We start from the raw sequence: 19,153 nt of genomic DNA, 5'->3' as shown, positions 1-19,153 counted from the left end.
GCTCGGCTCGGCTCGGCTCGGCTCGGCTCGGCTCGGCTCGGCTCGGCTCGGCGGAGCGCAGCGCAGTCAGCCCGGCCAGCCGCGCGCCCTGCTGCCCGCGCTCTGCCGCCACCGCAGTGCTCCTCTCGAGCACACGGAGCATGGACAGATCCGCTCAGGCGCTGCGCCTTCCAGGGGCTCAGGAACGGCGGTGATCGGCTGTCACGCCCAGACAGGCTCTTTCTAAGGCGGATCGCCCGCGTCCGCTTCGGCGCCGGTGACACTGCGGCGCGCTTGCAGGGCGACAGCCGCCTCGCGGTTGAGACCTCCTGTGCTCCGCGCGCCCTCCGTTTCGCCGCCCGCCGCTCGCTTGCGCCACGGCTCACGCCCGCAGCCTCCGGAGCGCGACGTGTGCGTCCCTAGCCTAGGTCCTTTCCCAAGGAGCCGGCTCACTTCGGAGACGCGGTGACAAGTTAATATGGGCGTCCACGCCTCGGTTCCCCAGGAGAAGAATTGCCAGAGGCGGCCGTCCCTGGGCTTCTTCTGAACAGGCCGCCCGCTGCGACATCGGCGCAGGTGGGACCTGCTGAGGGCAGTGACCAGCCCGCCGCCACCCCGCAGGCGCGCGCGCAGGATTTTCCCAGCTCCCCGCCTCGGGGATTTTGTTTTTCATTTTTCATTTTTTTTTTTTTCTCTCCACTGTTGGTGGGCGCCTCGCGGGCCGAGGCCCGGCGCCTGCTCGGCTGCCCGCGCTGCCTTTAGCGGTCGCCTCCGCAGCCGCTGCCAGGGACGTGCTGGGAAAGCCGAAGCCCCGGGAGAAGATGCCGGCCATCCTGGTAGCCTCCAAAATGAAGTCGGGACTGCCCAAACCGGTGCACAGCGCCGCGCCCATCCTGCACGTGCCCCCGGCCCGGACTGGTCCCCAGCCCTGCTACCTTAAGTTGGGAAACAAGGTGGAGGTGAGCAAGACGGCCTACACTAGCCAGATCCCCCTGAAATCGCAGGGGCTGCAGGAGCCCACAGGGGAGGGGCTCCCGTTGCGGAAAAGCAGCTCTCTGGAGAACGGGTTCGATACTCAGGTGAGCGGTGGTGTGTGCCGGGGTGGGGGAGGAGGGTGGAGGGGACACTCTTGGTGGTGATGTGTTCTTCATTGGGGAGGGACACGGCTGCCTGGAGGAGAGGCTACTATAATGTACTTGGGGAGATGAAGCATAGTCTTTTAGCTGGCAGATTGGAAGGATACACTCGTCAGTGGGTGTGGCCAGGTTCGTGGGTGCCAGAGGTTCGTTCCCCCAAGGAGCTCCGCAAAGCTGAGGGGTGCTGGTAGCCTGCGGTTTCTTTGGGGTTGGAGCAGGTGTGGAGCTGGTCTCAAAAGGCGCATGCTGACATTGGCCTTGCTAAGGCCTGAATGCTGAGTACTTGACCCCGAGGGGACAGTATCTGCTACTGTGATGTGTGTCTATGCCAGTGCCTCGGGTTGTAACCCTGCGAAAGAAAGGTCTGGTGCCTCTTTGGATTGGATACCACTGGCCGGGCTGTGAGATCCGGGACCCGGGATGCTGGGTGGTTGCCCGGAACCTGCCCACTCCCTGGCTTGAAGAAGCTTGCTCCTGTCCCTGCCCCATCTTTAGGGGGGGAGAAGGGATTCTGACCAGGTGCTTGCTGGCGCATCTTGCTCTTGCCATAGGGGTGGTTCGGCTGTCTCAGAATGGCTGCCCGAGCTAAGCCCCTCCTTCCTGGGTAGACTATGCTGCCAGTGTTGGTGGCTCTGGTGATTAGGGAGATGATGGTGTGGGTGAGTGAATGCCTGCAAGAGAAATGGTGATTTCTACCTTTCCGGGCAGAGCAGGCACCCCACCCCCACCCCGCCCCCGCCCCTGCCCCACCCCCACCGGGCTGGGTGATAGGCCCTGGCCATGCAATCTCTTTTAAGGAAATCCGCAAGGGCCAATCCGTTTCTGTTGGACTTCTGCCTTCCTCCTCTTCTGGCAGGAGGGAGCAGGGGCATGCTGTATTTTCTTGGTTGCCAGTCAGCAGGGACTTTTAGGGACAGGCCGACCTGACAGATTGTGACTGTCCCAGGCAGGAGAGGAGAGGCTGCGGGAAGCCAGAGAGGGAGGCGGTTTGGGGTTGGTTTGGGAGAGGAGCCAGCCTTTTGAGCACCTACTTCTCGGCTCGCAGAGACTACCTTCTGTAGCTTTCTCTGATCAGTGATTAACGCTCAACACGGTCCTTGCTTCCCGGTGGTGGAGGAAGCTAGGATCTAGTTGGAGACAGACTGTTGGGACTCAGAGTGGGCCCTCCCCACACGCGCTCCCACACCCGGCGCATCAGCATGTCCCTCTTGATGCCACACTTGCTAAACATTTTTGGAAGCTGACAGCTCTGACTGATGGTGTGTGGGAGGGAGGCAAGATTTCCTCCAGTGCTCCTGGGCCCTGGCTCCGCTAGGCTGTGTGCTCTGCTCTTTTTCCCTCCGGCTACAGGACTTGTCCAGAGAGCTCTAAAGTGAGGGTGGGCGCTGGGGTGCCTCCTTCATCTGTGGGGGTGGGGTGGCTGGGATTTCGGAACAGTGACTGAGAATGTGACACATTGCCCTGGAGCCTGATGAGGAGGGACCCTAGGAATGGACGGGAAGGCAGATGTTGGCTCACTCACAGCCAGACTGCTGCCTGCTAGTGCCCATTTGGCCCTTCACAGAACAAACATCGGCAGAGGATTGCAGTGGGCAGGCTCTGGGAAGGTGGTCCACCATTAGAAAAGACAATCACTCCTGGACTTCTGCACGAAGGGTGAACTTGGTGCTATGGGGGGGGGGGGAGGACACGCTGTGCCCACCACCCCGAGTTCACTGTGCCTCTCTCACTGTGTGTCACGAGGGTGATCTGGATGGATGATGGCTCAGGAAACTGGCCACCTTCCAATGCACAGTCCTGCTTTCCCAGCTGGCCTCCCCTGCCAGCCCCTGGGTCCCCTAGGGGCTGTTCTCTGCAGCAGGCATTTGCAGCCCTACCCTGACATCAAAGGGGCTTTGGCAAAAGGGTGTCGCCGTCTTTGAACACAGTATCCCCGTGGTGACAGACAGTGCACACCCACCTTCCAGAAAAGTCCCTCGATTATGGCTTGAGGACCTTGGCTGACTTGGCACCTGGTAATTTCCTGGTCCCAAACTTAATGTTTATCATTAGAAGACACTCAGGAAATGATGAACTCAGTGGCAAATGATATCTTGGAGCGGCTGGTTGGGGGATTTTTGGCAGGAGGCTGGCTGGGCTGTAGTGACTAACAGCCGATCAGGGTCTGACATGCTGGCTGAGTAGCCTAGTCCTTTAACTACTCCCCTGGGCCTCAGTGTTTTTGTCTGTAAAAATGGGCACAAGCAGCTGCAGGAATTGTGAGTATTAAGAATAGTTATGTATCCTCTAAGTGAGAAAAGACAGGGCTCTTGAAGGTGCCAAACTGTTCACAAGTGTTTACAGGCCTCTGGCTCTGCCTGGCAGAGTTCCAGGCTCTGTGGGAGGATAGGAGAGTGCAGTGACCCTGTGGAATGCCTGATGTGTGTCAGGCCCCTTCTACAGGACCTCACTGGTCTTCACAGGAACACTTAGAATAGGTGTGATGCTTTGGCCATGTCCTAAGATAACAAGAAAGTAAAGAAGGCACCCTTGCCTTAACTTCCTAGGAGCCAGGAATTGTTCCAGATGTTCTGAATAAAACAAAACAAAACAAAAACTCCTTTTAATCTCTTAACAATCTGAATCGATAAGGATAATCATCCCCCATTTTACACACGATAAATCAAGGTTAAATGGCCCTGGGAGCAGCAGCATTAGAGCTCAAACCCCTTAACTGTGTTGCTGGACAGGGAGAGCCACAGCAGTTGCTGCTCAATTATAGACCTTGAGTTATCAGACCGCAGATGTCACCACTGATCCCACGTTGTCCAGTGTGGCAGAACGGGAATCCCAGCTCAGGTGCTGGTCCAGTGACATGCCTGCCCTCCATCGCCGACCCTGCTGTGGCAGAGCTGAGGACAAATAAGGTCTGGCCTTGGGAGTGATATATCCCAGCTAGACGGCATGGCTTCTGCATCCAGCAGAGGGCCACACCGGGAGAGCTAGAGATGCAATAAGGCTGAGGAGATGTATTTAAGGCCGGCCGGAAGACTAGTATCTCAAAGGCTGGAGAAGACCGTGGGGGCTCACAGGGAAGGCAGGCAGGAAGAGGGCTGGGCCCCAGGGGTGTACAGGAGTGCCCAGTGGGGAGGAGAGAAGAGGCCAGTGAGAACAAGGGAGTGGAGGACGAGCTGCCCTGCCGTGGTGCCCGAGCCCAGGTGGATGCTCCTCTGCCTGTTCTAGATTGGTGCTCTCCACTTCCGGTCAGGGTGCGAGGAAGAGCAGGGCTCAGCAGTCGCAGTAGGGATGCTGGTGCTGGCTTCTAGTGGACGGTAACTGCATATAAGGCCAGTAGCAAGAGACGGGGAAGATGGTACCTCCTACAGAGCCTGGCTCTTGGGAAGCAACAATGACTGTCGTTAGCCTGGGTTTCAGAGTGTTTGATACGGTCGTTATAGGACACAAACCATTCCTGTTTCCTTTTCTTCCTTACCGGGTCTCTCACTCACTCTGTAGACCAGGCTGGCCTTGAACTGGCAGAGATCCACCTGCCCCTGCCTCCCAAGTGCTGGGACTAAAGGCGCGCGCCATCACACCCAGCTCCATTTCTACCTTCTTAGCCAGTAATTCCATTTACTTAGTGAGTTTTCACTCATCTTCCCCGCCCCACGCACGACCCCGTTGCCAGCAGATAGCTGTTAGAGGCCAGCCGGCTGTTGCCAACCCCTGACTGTTCTCCTGGAGCCCCTGCAGTTCACCCTCAGCCTCCTGAGCCCCCTTTCCGCTACTGCGCTACCTGGGCCCTCCCCGAGAGGGACCATTTATAATAGCTGTGGGTCTCTCACGCATGCGCTGTGAACTATGACCATGTGTAAGTAATCATTGTGGAGACACATGCTCTGCGTTAGTGTGCAAGCCTGTGGCCAAGCGTCAGATAAAGGAGCATTCTTGGGCTATCTGAGGATGAGGTTAGCCTAGTTTTTTTAAGAAGCGGTTGCAAGAGGAAGAGACGATTCACACAATACTTTGATATTTCCTGTTTTTAGGAGCCAGTGTTCAGCCCTGCAACTTCTTAAAAAAAATAATAATAATTAGACGCGATTGAAATCCTGTGTGGGCGTTTTTAGACGTTTAAGAAGAAAGCATGGGATGGGCGAGGCCCCTGGGAAGAGCCCAGATCCGAACTTAGAACCTGTTGCAGCTTTGCCCAGCTATGATTTGACTGGAATCTTTGCCTCTGTCATCAGAGTTGACTATGGATTGCATTAGTGCCTTTTTTTTTTTCTGCCATTGTGTTATCCCCTTTCTTCTCGTTCTCAGTTCTTGGAAGGGAACTCATATTGTGGTTATCTGCCGACACGCAAGAATGTTTACTGTTCCCATATTATTTCCTATTCCCTGGGTTAATTCTCTAGAGACACTTTAAAGGTAGAATCGGGGGGCCTATTTGGGCGATCATTCAGTGTGTAAACATACCCGTATAAACACGCCTACATCGATGCACACATACACAGCTCTCTACACATGGAAAAGCTTCAAGCACTGAGCACATGTAATCACACACATACATCAAAGAGGAGGCAGGCGGAGTTAGAGCCCAAACTTTAGCTTTGATAATGACTGCGTTTACATTTCGCTTCTCACACTCTCTCCTTGACCAAGATTTGAGGCACCGTCTCCCTTTTATTTACGTAATACGACACAAGGCCTGCAGCCTCATGAGGGTGTCTCACTGGGACCTCGGTGAACCCTGAAGCCGGTCTTCAAAGCCAAACCACCCAGCAAGATTTTGGCTGCAGGTCAGAAATTCTCATTCCTTAATTCAGTCTTGCCTCTGGGAGAGGGTCCTTTTGCTAGCTGCCAGGTCATCTCTGCCACTCCTTATACCTTTATCACTTAATCGGGGACACAAGAGACTGGGCATGTTTCACGTGAGGACATTAAGGTCAAGATGATTGTCCGTTGGAAGCAGGTCTGCACAATGACTCTGACTTCGCTGGCAGGCAGATCTGGATTGAAATCCAGGCTTTATATTTTGAATCTGTGAAATAGAAATGGTGATGCTTATGGCAGGCTTGAGGACATCAAAGAGATGCCGGAGGTAGGATGCGGTGTGCGGGGGTCTTACAGTAGGCTGTGAGGATTCAATAAGCTGTCACAGGTAGCATGCTGCGTGCAGGGTCTGGCCTGTGTTAGGCAAGGAATGTGTAGAACTGTCTATTTTGACAACCAATACCAAAGCATCAAAGTGTGCCTCACCCTAAGCTCGTCGGCCTGCATAGCTGACCACAGGGTCAAACAAATGGTCTGCCCCACCAAGGACCACTGAATGGCAGTCGGACATGGGCAGACTCAGAACAATTTTGTCTGAAGAAACCGCATCCAAAGTTGTTCACTGAAACTTTCACATTTTAGTCACAGGCATACCGTCCCTAAAAGGCTAACCCGACCGAGGGTTCTGGCCCAAACTAAACTGACAGAAAGTCCCCTCTGTGTGCCCTTCTTAGCTGCCACTGCTGAGGTGGTGGAATAGAGCTGCCCAGTCTGATGGCCCAGCTCGGGTCAGAACTCAGCGGGTCACAGGATCATTGCCTAGGCTTCCTGACGGCTGCTTATGGTTCTGGGGGCAGAAGGGGGGGGCTTTTCCTCATAAATGCCACAGATGTAGTGGGAATTCAGCCTCATGACCAGTTTGGTCAGTAAGGTGCCCCAAGGCCTGATGGCCAGCTGCCCAATGGTGTTTTACCAATAGCCACAGGCCTGATTTTCAATGGCCACTCTGTCTTGTGATCACATTGTTCGAAGGGATGGACAGTGTGTTCATAGAACATATTGGGCATAATGGACCATGTGACTTAGAAAAAACAAAAAAAACTCGGTCAGGCTTTTGTGCTCCTGTCTATGGTTGGACAATAGCAAGTGACTCGCAGATTTTGCAGGAGCCCTGAGTCACCCCTGTAAAGCCTTACAATGACTCATGACTTCTCGCCCCTTTCCCAAGGCAAACAAACCTTCCCTTGTGTTTTGTAGACAAAGACCCCACAACTTCACAGTGGTTTGCCCTCCTCCCATGTGAACTCTCAATACTATTGGGCACGCACCATATAAGGTATTGGCAAATTTGGGGTCACCCTACCCCCTCTGTCCCTCTATTACTGGTAGAAAAGGGAGGGTAAGAAACAATCCCTCCTCTACAGGATTCTGTGTGGGTTTGGGAACTCAGCTCCCACAACAGTGTGACAGGGTATGGATAATGTTATGAGAGGGCTGAGGCCATGGCTGAGTGGGTAAAAACGCTGGCTGGCCTTGACTTGTTATGAGTATGTTTTATCGCTTGCCGGTCTGGTCCCTCTGCCACACCAGCCCCAAATAACACACACAGAGACACTGTATTAGATATAAAGCTGATGGCCTGTTTCTAATGTTTCTTATTGGCTGGCTCTGTCTTAATGATTAACCCATTTCTATTAAACTAAGTACTTCCACGTGGTCTTATCTTACTGGAGAGAGGGGCTGGTGTTCTACTCTCTGTCGTCCTCCATCTTGAATCTCCTCCCTACTACTTCCTCTCTCCTCCTTGTCTCCTAGTCCCGCCTACCTTCCTTTCCTATTGGCCAACAGTGCTTTATTCATTAACCAATAAGAGAAACATATTTACAGAATGACATCTCCCATCATTGACTGGACTTAATTAAATTAAAAATTAAAAGAGTCAGGCACAGGGCCTCTTGGAGTAGGGGTTGGGAGTGGGCATGGGAACATCCACGGAGCTTGCTGGCCAGTCGGTTTTAGGCAAATCAGCAAGCTCCAGTCTCAGTAAGAGACCCGTCTCCAAAAGTAAGACAGAGAGCGATTGGGGAAAGGCAGTACTCCACACAGGTGCTCACACACACACAAGCAGTACATGAACACATAACCCCCTTGCAGACAACACCTACCCCCCTGAATAAGAAAGTGACTGAAGGCATTGACCCTGATGAGCACAGCCTCTAGACTGCCCTGATACGCAGCCTAGACACGTGTCACGGATGTCACCCCACCACATCCCATGAGTGGGGAGCTGTTTCCACCAGAGCGGCCACTCTGGGGGCCAGGAGCTCTGGTTCCTTTTAGTTAGCTCTGTTGACCCCCGCTGACGGCCTTCTAGGAGCTTCTCTCTCCAGTTACCTCACTTAGCCCATGGAGAGGAAGTTACCTGCACTAACCACCCCTTTTGATGACCCACTGTCAGGTATCAACAGGGCCACGTCTGCGGGATAAGGTACTAATTTTAGCATCTCAGCTCAGGAAGGTTCCACCCCCATGCCATGCTGTGCAGCTGGTAAACAGTATACCCAGATTTTAAATCCCTCTGTTAATCTCCAAAGTCAAGTTCCTTAAACCGCAAGCGTGGAAGTCCACGGGCATGGGAATGGGGTGGGGGGGTTCTCAACAGGCCTTGCTAAGGTGGAACCTCCTCAGGTTGCTCTTCAGTTCCCTTTGGCTTGGGACAGGTGGTGGTCTGAATGAGTGGGTGTGGGCTTGTGTCCCAGGGGGCTGCTCTGAGGTTTCAGAAGCTGCCTGCCCATCCAGATGTAGAGCCCCCAGCTCCTTCTGCAGCGTCATGTCTGCCGGCCCACCATGACGGTAATGGACTACACCTCTGGAACTGTAATCCGGCTCCCAATACACACTTTCCTTTGTGAGAGTCGTTGTGGCCGTGGTGGTGTCTTTTTCACAGCAACAGAACACTGACCAAGAGAGTGCATCGTCTTAATCCTCCCTCCCTACCCCGAATCTGAAAATACCCCTTCAACGTTAAATACATGTTAGTTGATTAACAGTATGAGTTGAGTCCCTCTGGATGTGTAGAGCTCCATGTCCTGTGAGGTCACAGGGACCTTCAGCGTGGCCATTGGCAAGAAGTGTCAGAGCGTGTGCGGGACAGAAGGGAAGACAGGGTTCACTTGAAACTGTTCCTGCATGAGGAAGCAACCAAGTAAGCTCTCATTATGGAGTGGTTTTGGTTTACTTGTTGGTTTTGAGATTCAGTCTTGTTAAATAACCTAAGTGGACTTCAAACCCAAGATCCTCCTGCCTCTTTTTTTCTGGATGCAGAGACTGCAGGTGTATGCTACAATGCCCAGTGCAGACCAGTATAATAATGATTAATAATAACAACAACAACAACGAGTGTTATTATTACTACTATGATTTATTCATTTTTATTTTATGTGTGTGGGTGTTTTGCTTCCTTGTACGTCTGTGCACCATGTGCGTGCAATGCCCATAGAGGCCAGAAGAGGGCGCCAGGTCCCCTGGAACTGGAGATACGGATGGTTATAAGCTGCCAGTGGGCGCTGGGAACCAAACCTGAGTCCTCTTCAAGGCCAGCTAGCTCTCTTAACCACGGAGCCATCTCTCCAGCCTCCTGTCGATCCATCCTCCTTTACGACAGTAGCCCTGGTATCTCTGTAATAGCCAATGCCTTAAAAGACCAAAACAAATAAACAAGATAGATAAATAAGACTAAAGGGAGAAAGTTGACAGAGAAACAATGGCAAGTAAGTCCACTGATAGCTCCTTGCCTGGGTCCTGGGGGAGCAGATGCCACACAGGACATTCTGGAGGCAACAGAGGTGCTTGGATGTGGCACAGGTGGCGTATCATGACTTCCTGTCAGTGCCATGGTCATGCAGTAATGTAAGAACTGGGAGATTCGAGCAAAAGACTCAGAAACAAAGTGTCCTGATGCCAGCAACATTCTCAAACAGTTTGGAGAGAGGGGGAGTGGGGGGGGGAGGAGAGACAGATACAGACACACACAGAGAGAAAAACAGAGAGAGGAGAGACAGATACAGAGAGAGAGAGAGAGATACACACACACATAGAAAGACAGAGAGACAGATACAGACACAGAGAGAGGGACAGAAAGGCATACACACACACACACATACACACACACACACACACACACACAGAGAGAGAGAGAGAGAGAGAGAGAGAGAGACCATCTCCTGGGGGGAGAAAGCTAAAGTGGACATGCAGTCCATTTGATTCCCCTGTAGCTTTGATCATTTTCTAAGCGCTGGCTGAAAGGGACTTACAGTCAGTGCTCTTGTGGACACGCACCTGTGCGGACCGAGCTGGAGGAGGAGCCTGCGTGGGTGTGTTCACAGTGGCCTGGCCATGCATGCTTCACCAGGTTCAAATGCTTCCTGTCCTTTCTGGTTCCGTGTGAATGGTTCCTGTCCTTTCTGGTTCCGTCGTTCTTCCTGTCCTTTCTGGTTCCGTCGTTCCTTGACGAGTAAGAAAGGTTCCTAATGGTTTATGGGACTCACAAGACCCAATTTCACTTAGCAGTCTTTTACAAAAATCTTACACAATTGTAAGCCACCCGCCTATATGAATTTTTTTTTTTTTTTTTTTTTTTTTTTTTTTTTTTTTTAGTTTACTTGTGTATTTGACTTCTTTGCTTACTAATTTGTGCCTGTGTTGGGAAGGGTGTGTGCATGCCCCATCACATGGGTGGAAGCCAGAGGACAGCTATTAGGAGCTGATGCTCTCCTTCCTTGTGGACTCTGGGGCTGGAGCTCAGTTTCCTCGCTCACCTGTGGAACCATCACACTGACCCTGGAAACAGAGACTGGAAAAAAAGAAAAATAAAAAAGTCAAAGCTACCTGGTTGGGTCCCTCTGGCCAGGCTGTGACAAGGCAATGGATAAGGCAGCCTTTGCTGGCACCTCCTTCTTCACTCCTCAGTCTGCCTACCTCCTGGGTGCTAACTATTTACATTCAGTCTGTCTCTCCCTCTAGAAGCCTTTTGCTTCTTCAGTGGTCTGGACAGCGTCTTCTCCGGAACACCAGGACCAGTTCTGTGGCCTTTGGTGTCCTGTGGCTGCTTGTGTGACTCAGAGGTGGCCCCTGACCCTTGCTGATGCCCCAGGGGCATCAGAGGTCCTTAGCCAGTCCCTATGCGGGACAATAGGAGAGAGCCGATACTGATCACGAACCGCACCCACCACAATTTGGGTCTAGACAGTTCTCTCGGCTCCTGGGACAGTGTGGGAAACCCTCAGAGGCGGGGCCCGTGGGGTGGTCTGCAGGTCACTGAAGGTGTGCCCCCCAAGGAGATGGCCAGGGCCCAGCCACTTTCTCTTTTGCTCTCTGGGTGCGCAGTGGGCTAAAAGCAACAGGGCCATGGAGCCATGCAATCAGACTGCCACCCAGAATCCACCCTGCCCTGTCATAAGACACTGTGGGTGCTTGTTACCGTCAGCAGAGCGGCTGACACACGCTGTGTACACAAGGGTCTTGCATGTGAGCTGAGGTCACGGGGGGCGCGGCGAGACCGAGTGTAGGGTACATAGAGGTGACAGTTTGCATCCTGGTGAGGCTTGAAGCGTGCCGGTGTGGAGGTGGAGACGCTTCCCCCGCACAGGCTACTCGCGATGCACGACCCTTTCTTTGGCTGCTCTAGCGAATAACCCTGAGCGGCGAGCAGGGATGGTGACCTGGGCAACTTCTGCACCCCGCACCCCGGCGGGAAGAAAGACCTGAGAAGAGTTTGGATGGATACTGGCTGCTATGATAAAGCTCTCGAGGGGAACCTCGTGTGTGGGACCTTGTCCGATTCCAGGGCAGGCAAGGGTGACCCAGGCGCAGGGACAAACACGCCAGGCACATGGAGCCTAAGTGAGAAGCTTTATTAGAACGGGGAGGGATGGGGGAAGGAGAGAGAGAGAAGTCCTGTCTGCCTCAGGGGAAGCAGAGTGGGCAAGAGAAGAGCGAAGGGGGGGGGGTGTTGGCGTAAGTGGGTGGGGCCTGTCATTTAAAGGGGTCCTTTTGCACTTGCGTGCTGACTACGCAATCATGAACCCTGGGCTGACCAGGACACTGCCTGAGTGCATTCTGCCAGGTGACAGGGGCAGGCCAGCCTGAATCCTTATCCTGGCCACTCAGGAAAAAGGAGAAGGTTTGGAAAAATCCATGGATAGGAAGGATCAAGCTTCCCGAAATGAAAGTCACACCAACCATTCGTGTGCCCCTTTCCAAGCTGTGTTTGGTCCATTTTGAGAAAACAAAACAAAATTACCTGAAGCGGCCTGCCCGTGCAGAAAGGAGTTGATGTAATTATGGCTGTGGGAGTTAAAACTCCAAACAACATGTTGCAGGCTCTTTCAAGTTTCCCTCCCTCGGTGACTGTGTCACTTAATGGCGGAGAGCAAGGGCAGATGGTTTGACAAATACGGAATGGCATCCCTAAACAGGAAGCCAGAGACGGGCCAAGGGCGTGGCTGAGGCTTTCCTGTCTTCTATCCCTCACAAGAACTGACTGCAGGAGAGTAGTGTGCCCTCCTGAAGATGCACCCCAGTGACCCGTGGGCCCTACCCCTTAGAAGTAACCCACCTCCCATCTAGAAACCGAGTGAGCCTCCGAGAGGTACACCCAGTAACTACGCCAGGCAGCGTGAGACTCCTCTAATCCTCGTGCAGTCAGGGGCCATGACCTTGATCCCAATTCACCAAAAAGCAGCAGCGGGTCAGCAAGACGGTTGCCTTAGAGGGTTTGGGGACTGTTTGAGGCTTCTCAAGTGCTAGGCACAGCGACAGAGTCACATCTCGGCTTTGCCTGACTCCAGACCTGTGGGGCTGACGGCAGAATTACTTTGACATTAACTGGAGGGTGGAGGGGAGGTCTCATACTGAGGTAGGTGTCCTCCCCTCGGAGCCCACCCCTTGCTCTGCCGCGCTTGGCCTTGCTCCGTGTTCTGGCTTTCTCTGCGGGGGCTTCCCAGGGGCTGCCAGGCGCAGCCTGTCACCAAGCGAGGGCCTATGTGGTCTTGCCCGCCTCTTCTACCATCTGGGCCCCACCTCCTCTGCCCACAGCTGTGGTTGTTATGCAGGGGGTCACTGGCGCGCATGTGCCCCACAGCCGGCAGGGCCTCCTTCCTGTGCTCCCGCCTTGTGCTCCCGGCTGCTGCTCTGACCGCAGTCCTCAGATTCAGTTCACGCTGAGGAGGAGGGCTGGTTTGTTTGCATCAAATGCATAGGCTGCCAATGTCCCCCAGAGCAGTCGGGCCTTCCGCGCATGGACTTTAATGGTTAGCTAACTAGAGACCTAGCAAGGCAAGGCCCAGAGGCAAAGACAGCATTTAGGTGGCAAACAAGATTGGAAAGAAGCAGGCTCACTTTGGATGCCGGTGGCATTCATGAGCTGTGCCTATAAAGCCCAGAGACTTGAGGTAGATACCTGGGCCAGGGGAGACCTTAGCGGCCATCTGTCCCCAGTTTCGTGGTACAGATGGAGAAAGCCACGTCACAGGAGGAGGCATGTGACTTGCCTCGAGTCCCCAGCTCTGAGGACCAGAGTGCAAACTGGACCCCAGGCCTCCCTCCTCCAGGACCAGATTCACAGATAAGATGTTCTGCTCAGAAGGGCTTGACGGTGTGACTCACCAGAAGCAGCCTATGCTGTGTATTTCTCCTTCTGCCAAGAAAAGCAGGGTATCAGTTGTCCGATACCACCAAGACCCCTGGGCAAGCCCACAGGTGGCTAACACCATCCTGCCGAGCATCTTTGTGTGTGTGATTCAGGGCCAGCCCGTGTAAAGCTAGCATCTTTGTGTGTGTGGCCCAGCCCGTGTAAAGCTAGCACTAGAGCACTTTGACTCTGTTCCATGCTCTTTATTGCCAGCCTCTTGGATTGTCCCCCATCCCCAAGCTGGACATCTGAGAGAGCTGGGTACCTCCTGCCTCCCCTACTGTTTACCATGCATCTAACATGTCCTGTGCTGATGGAGGCTGGGGCATCTGGACATTGCATAAATAGTCAGCTGCAGATATTTTTCCCCAGGGAAAACATGGGGTTTCACTGGTCTATGTGGGGAGAGCTGTTCATGTCTGTAATGGTGCCTGGCCGTGGGGGTGGGGGGGTAAAATGGCTGCTCTTTCCAGAACTGTCTCCTGGTGCGGGATGTCCTTGGTGTGCGTGCCCTTTCTCGTTTCCCTACACGAACGCAATGTCTCTGAGTTGGGTGCTTCCCTGATGGTCTCCTGTTGACAGGTGAGGAGGGGTATAGAGACTACAAGAGGACCCAAGGTCCTACAGGTCCTGAGCGGAAGGCTTTGCAAGCTCAGCCTGGCCGCAAGCTCAGCCAGCCACTGAAGAGTCTGCCTCCCCAGCCAGTCTGCCCTCTGTGAGGGGTGGGCGCTTTCCCCTTCCAAGCCTCTTCTTGATATTGATGTGAACCCCCTTCTTCCCTTCTAGCTAAGCAGAACGCACGCCAATAGAAATCTGACCCAGTCCCTAAAAATGTTTACCTGCCTAAAAATATGTCTGCTCTCTTTGTGTGTTTTTAGACAGAATCAGATTAAAAGTAGGTGACTCTCCCACACCCATGCACCAGGCATGGACCGTGGGCACACTCTGTAACAGGAAGCTGCTGGTTTTCCATTCCAGGGGACTGGAACTCACTCAGAAATTTGTCATTTGCTAGGTCCAACCCTCACCACATTCCACCGCTGTTTCTGAGAGCGCCCAGTCACCTGGGCTGTGCGGAAGCAGGCCATGGGTGAGGCCGCGCTGGCAGGGCTAGAGTGGTTCGTCCTCCAGGTCTGATGACTTCTAAGTGACCCCAGCCTGCTTCTGGCCGGCCCGGTCTGCTCTGCTGGGTTGTTGCCTTTGGAAGCGCACGGTGCAGACGAGAGCTTATTTTAGAACTGGAAGGAGAGCAGACGTTATCAATAAAAGGCCAAGGAAGGAACAATCCATTCAGTGATTTTAAAATAATCTCTCCCTTAACAGAAAAAGGTTATTTTTATTTCTTAAAAAACAACTGGGGAATTTCTCCTCCAACCGTTAGAAAGAGAAGACTTTTAGAAATTGAGGTTAAAAAAGGAGGCTGGAAAGATGGCTCGGGGGTCAAGGCTGCTCTTTCAGGCATCAGAGTTGGGTTCCCAGCACCCGCATCAGAAAGCTCATGGCGGCCTGTCACTCAAGCTGCGGGCGCTCTGATGCCCTCTTCTGGCCTTCTTGGGCACAGCACTCACATAACCACATACATAGTTGCGTAACTGGAGTTGCGATGATGGGCTGAAAGCCTGTCTCCTGTTCTTTCCCTTGTCCCCGCGTGGCAGACCCGGAAAGCTATGGACTGAATCACATGACCGCTGCCTTCTTGCTCTTCTTTTAAGGGAAAAAAACCCCGAGCCTCAGGGTCTGCACACTTGCTTTTGTATTTGCTTAGAACACCCCCATATCAGCACCGCCCACTTCATCGCCATCATCTGCTCCGATGTCAGCGGGTCAGGGGGCTCTTCTTGGACCATGCTATATAACACAGCGGCCTCCATCACCCTTTCTTAGACCTCCCCTTGCCCTGCTCTGCTTTTCTCGAGAGCTGGACAAGGAGTCCCCACCCCATGTTAAACATTTGCTCGCTGTGTAGTTCTTTGTTACACAGTCAGCTCTGTGGAAGCTCTGCTTGCCGTGGTCATAACTGTGTCCCCTGTACCTCAGGCAAAGATTGGCACACGGCGTTTTTAATATCTCCTGAAGCTTGAGCCAGAATACCACTCTGCCTCCCACTCAGCCGGGTTCTGCACACTTTCTCCAGACCGGACCTGGGAGCCCGGAGTGCTTCCCTGACGATGCTGAGGGGTGAGGATGCCGTCGCTTAGCGGCTAGGTACATGAAGGTCATAGCCACCCAGATTATGGGCCTTTACCTGTGGGTCAGGCTGGCCTAGGGATGCAATGTGCAGGTGAGAGGCCCTTCGCCTACAGACACTTCCTCTGCTCCCACTTCCGACTGCCTTTCTTGTGAGTCCCTTCTTCGTGATCTGAATACCTCCTACTGAAAATGCAATCTTGGATTGGCAGCAATGACTTCACCTGGGAATCTTCTGGAACCGAAGAGCTGCAAGTCTCACCCCAGATCTTCTGTCCTGAATTTTCAGTTTGACACCATCTCAGATGACACATGGCTCCACTACGGTTTACTGCACAGAACAGTGCTTGGTATCCACTCTGCCAGAAGTTCTAGAAACACTGCCTTCGCAGTTAACTCCTACCTGAATCCCTTGCCCTCCTCATGGGATTGGGAATGGGAGGAGGGACAGGGCAATGCCAGGGAAAAGGTTCAGGAGAGGTTTCCAGAATCAGAGCTGCTCCACCTTATGAAGGCCTCTGATGTTGCTTATTACTATGCATTGACATGCAACTGATGTTTTCCCACCATGACCAGAGGCTGGGAATCACACACACACTGTGGCTAAAGAGGAAGAGTAGAGCCATCACAGTACACCTCCCTCCCTCCCTCCCTCCCTCCCTCCCTCTCTCTCTCTCTCTTCCTCTGGGACCTGGATGGAAGCTGGCTGTATCTCTGCCCTTAGTTCTGATGACTGTGACTTCCTTTCTCAGCCTTCAACAAAGGTGAAACAGTCAGGTTCCCCAGGATGCAGCCCAACTCAAACAGACCCTTCTATGGAGGGTGGCTGTGAAGGATGCAAATACAGCCAGAATAGCATAGGGAGGAGACCACTGACTTCAGTGCCCACAGAGGCCTTCCCATGGGCAGAGGTTGTACAAAAGGCAACATGCTTAGCTTAATTTCAGCTCGGCTGAGATTGGGTGTTGATTTGAGCGAAGCCCGTTGGTAAAAACTCAAAGCATATTAGTCAAATTCCAGAATCAGGCTGTTTGGTGAATGCATGTATGTTAACGAACATGTGTTTGTACATGTATGGGTGTATATGTTTGCATATGTTCTGGATACATGTGTTTGTATTTGTGTGTGCAGCATGTGTGTGAGTGTCCAGATGGTCCTCGAAATCAAAGGTTAAAAAAAAAAAATCCATTTGCCCCCAGACTGTTCCACAGTGTGAGAGGGTGAAAGTCTTTGTTCTTTGAATCAAGAGCCTTACATTCTCTTTCTTAACCCCGTGCTCATGGCTTTTGGCATGGGGATGGGCCCAGCGGTCCTTCAGCAGCAGCTCGTGGGGGTTGTTCAGGCATCTCCCTGGCAGAGAAAATGGATCCTCTGCATCTGTGCTTCTCGGGGCTTTGCAGGGGATTCTGGAGCTCTTGGGGGTGTGTAATTGAATTTGAGATGGGCTCTGAAGAGGAGTCAGGAAAAGAGCAAGTGTTCACTATCATTCCAACCACAGTTTGGATTCCAGTTCTGCCTGCTTGCAGTCGCGTGCCTCTAAGTGAGCGTCTAAGCCTGGCCCCCACCTCCCTGCCTGTGTAGACAGGGAGTGACCCTTAGCAACCAAACTGCCACCACAGTGACCCATAGCAACCAAACTGCCACCACAGTGACCCATAGCAACCAAACTGCGCCGCATCTTCCTGGCCCTGTAGTGACCATTCCCGTGTGTGCAAGACTTATGGAGGATGCCCACTGATGAGCTAGACCTGGAAATATGGATATAATTGGCAAGAGAGGTCCGTGACAGATACAATCAAGAAATGCAATGTCAGGGCTTAATTGCATTAGTGTGATTTGGCAATAAGGAAACCAATTAATTAGTTCTCAGATCGTTATTAACAGGAAAGGAAGAGTGTGAAGAAAGGTCCTGTGGGGGCAAGAGCCAGCGAGGAAGGCCGTGTCTGCTCCTTCAACTCAGTGACCTTTGAAACTGCATGGGGAGCTGATGTATATTCAGAGGTCTTGGCCCCAGCCCCAGACACTGGATTTTCAAGTGTAGGATGAGGTCACAAAATCTGTGGGATTACAGATGAAGCCAGGGCCTCATACCAACTAGTTATGCTGTACCCCCAGCCCCCAAAGTTGAGGTCCAGACAGCTATAACCCGGTGAGCATACAGGTGGTCTGAAGTCCTTATGCCATCACAAGGCCAGAGTGGAAGATCGCATCCAAAGGCAGAGGGAAGGGGCCATGCAGGCGTGGGGTATCAGGCATGGCGGGGGGGGGGGGAATGCCCAGAAGATCCTGAGCGGACAGCACTATAGACCATATGGACAGGACTATAGATGGTGCCGGGCTCTGGTGAGCAGGAAGCCGGACCCCTCTCCCTCATCCAGGGTTTCCAGGCAGGGTGATGTCTCGCTGAGACGTCAGCCCCTGGGCAGTATATCCTGAGATCCCGGTGAAGGGGAGAGCGCTTCGCATGGCCTCTGTTTAAGGAGCAGCTTGTCAGACCAGGTTCTTCCTGCTCAGTCAGGAAGTGGGAGTCCTCTGGGGAGGGGACCCGATCCCCTTGGGGGCCACAGGGCCATCTAGGAGGAAGAAAGCCTCAGATGAGACATGAGGTTCTGTGTGAGTGCCGATGGCCCTTACTGGGGGCCTCCGGTGGTGTCTCAGGACTGCTGAGGGCCCTGTGTCTCCCTAGTGAAGCCATCCCAAGATCTGCTGCCTCCAGGGGAGTGGGCTTTCTGGTGCCTTCTGTAGGTCAGTAGGAGCTAGAGTAAGGGAGGTTAGAAAGGGAGGGAACAGTAAGACCTACTGGGTACGGGGTTCTAGACTCCACACTTTTTGTTGCTGTTGTTTGTTTGTTTTTCAAGACAGGGTTTCTCTGTGTGGCCCTGGCTGCCCTGGAGCTCACTCAGTAGGTCAAGCTGGCCTCAAACTCACAGAGGCCCGGCCGCCTCTGCCTCCCTCCCAAGTGCTGGGGTTATAGGTGTGTGTACCGCCACTACCACACTCTTCGCCTTGACGAGCGGGGACCCTCAACCGAAGAAAGAAAAGCCCAGAGAGGCCAGGGGACCTGCTTACCCCACACAGCCAACCAAGGTTGGCAAAGGCTGATCTCACACTTCTTTCTCTACCTACCCAGCCCCTGCCCCTCATGCTGTCCTCGGTGACTGCAATGGGAGCCCGTGTGTCACGTCCTCGGCCGCCCTGTGAAGGGTGGGGCACACTGTGGGCAGAGTGCCTGGAATCCTAGAACCCGTGGGGGTATATCTGTGCCCTCTGTCAACAATCCACCCTTCAGTAATGTGCGCACGGGCTGCCAGCTGCTGTCACTGCAGCCAGACCCCACACCCACACGGCAGAGGGCCTTGGCCAAGGGCATGCTGGGGGCAGCGGGAGGAAGCGCCCTCCAGAGGGGCTT

At 53.3% G+C, this 19,153-nt stretch overlaps 1 protein-coding gene across 2 annotated transcripts in view; it reads left to right on the top strand.

Annotated features, from left to right (window-relative positions):
- Nucleotides 1–413: 413 nt before the first annotated feature.
- The window catches only part of Nav2 (neuron navigator 2), a 329,324-nt gene continuing 310,584 nt past the window's right edge, over nt 414–19,153 (top strand). For both annotated transcript variants that reach the window (XM_051174388.1, XM_051174387.1), the window contains exon 1: nt 414–1,058. In XM_051174388.1, the coding sequence (XP_051030345.1) occupies nt 801–1,058 (258 nt within the window). In that variant the 5' untranslated portion in view covers nt 414–800. The remainder of the gene's footprint in view (nt 1,059–19,153) is intronic.

Source organism: Phodopus roborovskii, unplaced genomic scaffold (genome assembly GCF_943737965.1).
Source record: "Phodopus roborovskii unplaced genomic scaffold, PHOROB, whole genome shotgun sequence".
Classification (NCBI taxonomy): Eukaryota; Metazoa; Chordata; class Mammalia; order Rodentia; family Cricetidae; genus Phodopus; species Phodopus roborovskii.
The sequence above is the reverse complement of the archived record's forward strand: the minus strand, read 5'-3'. Positions and strand labels throughout refer to the sequence as shown.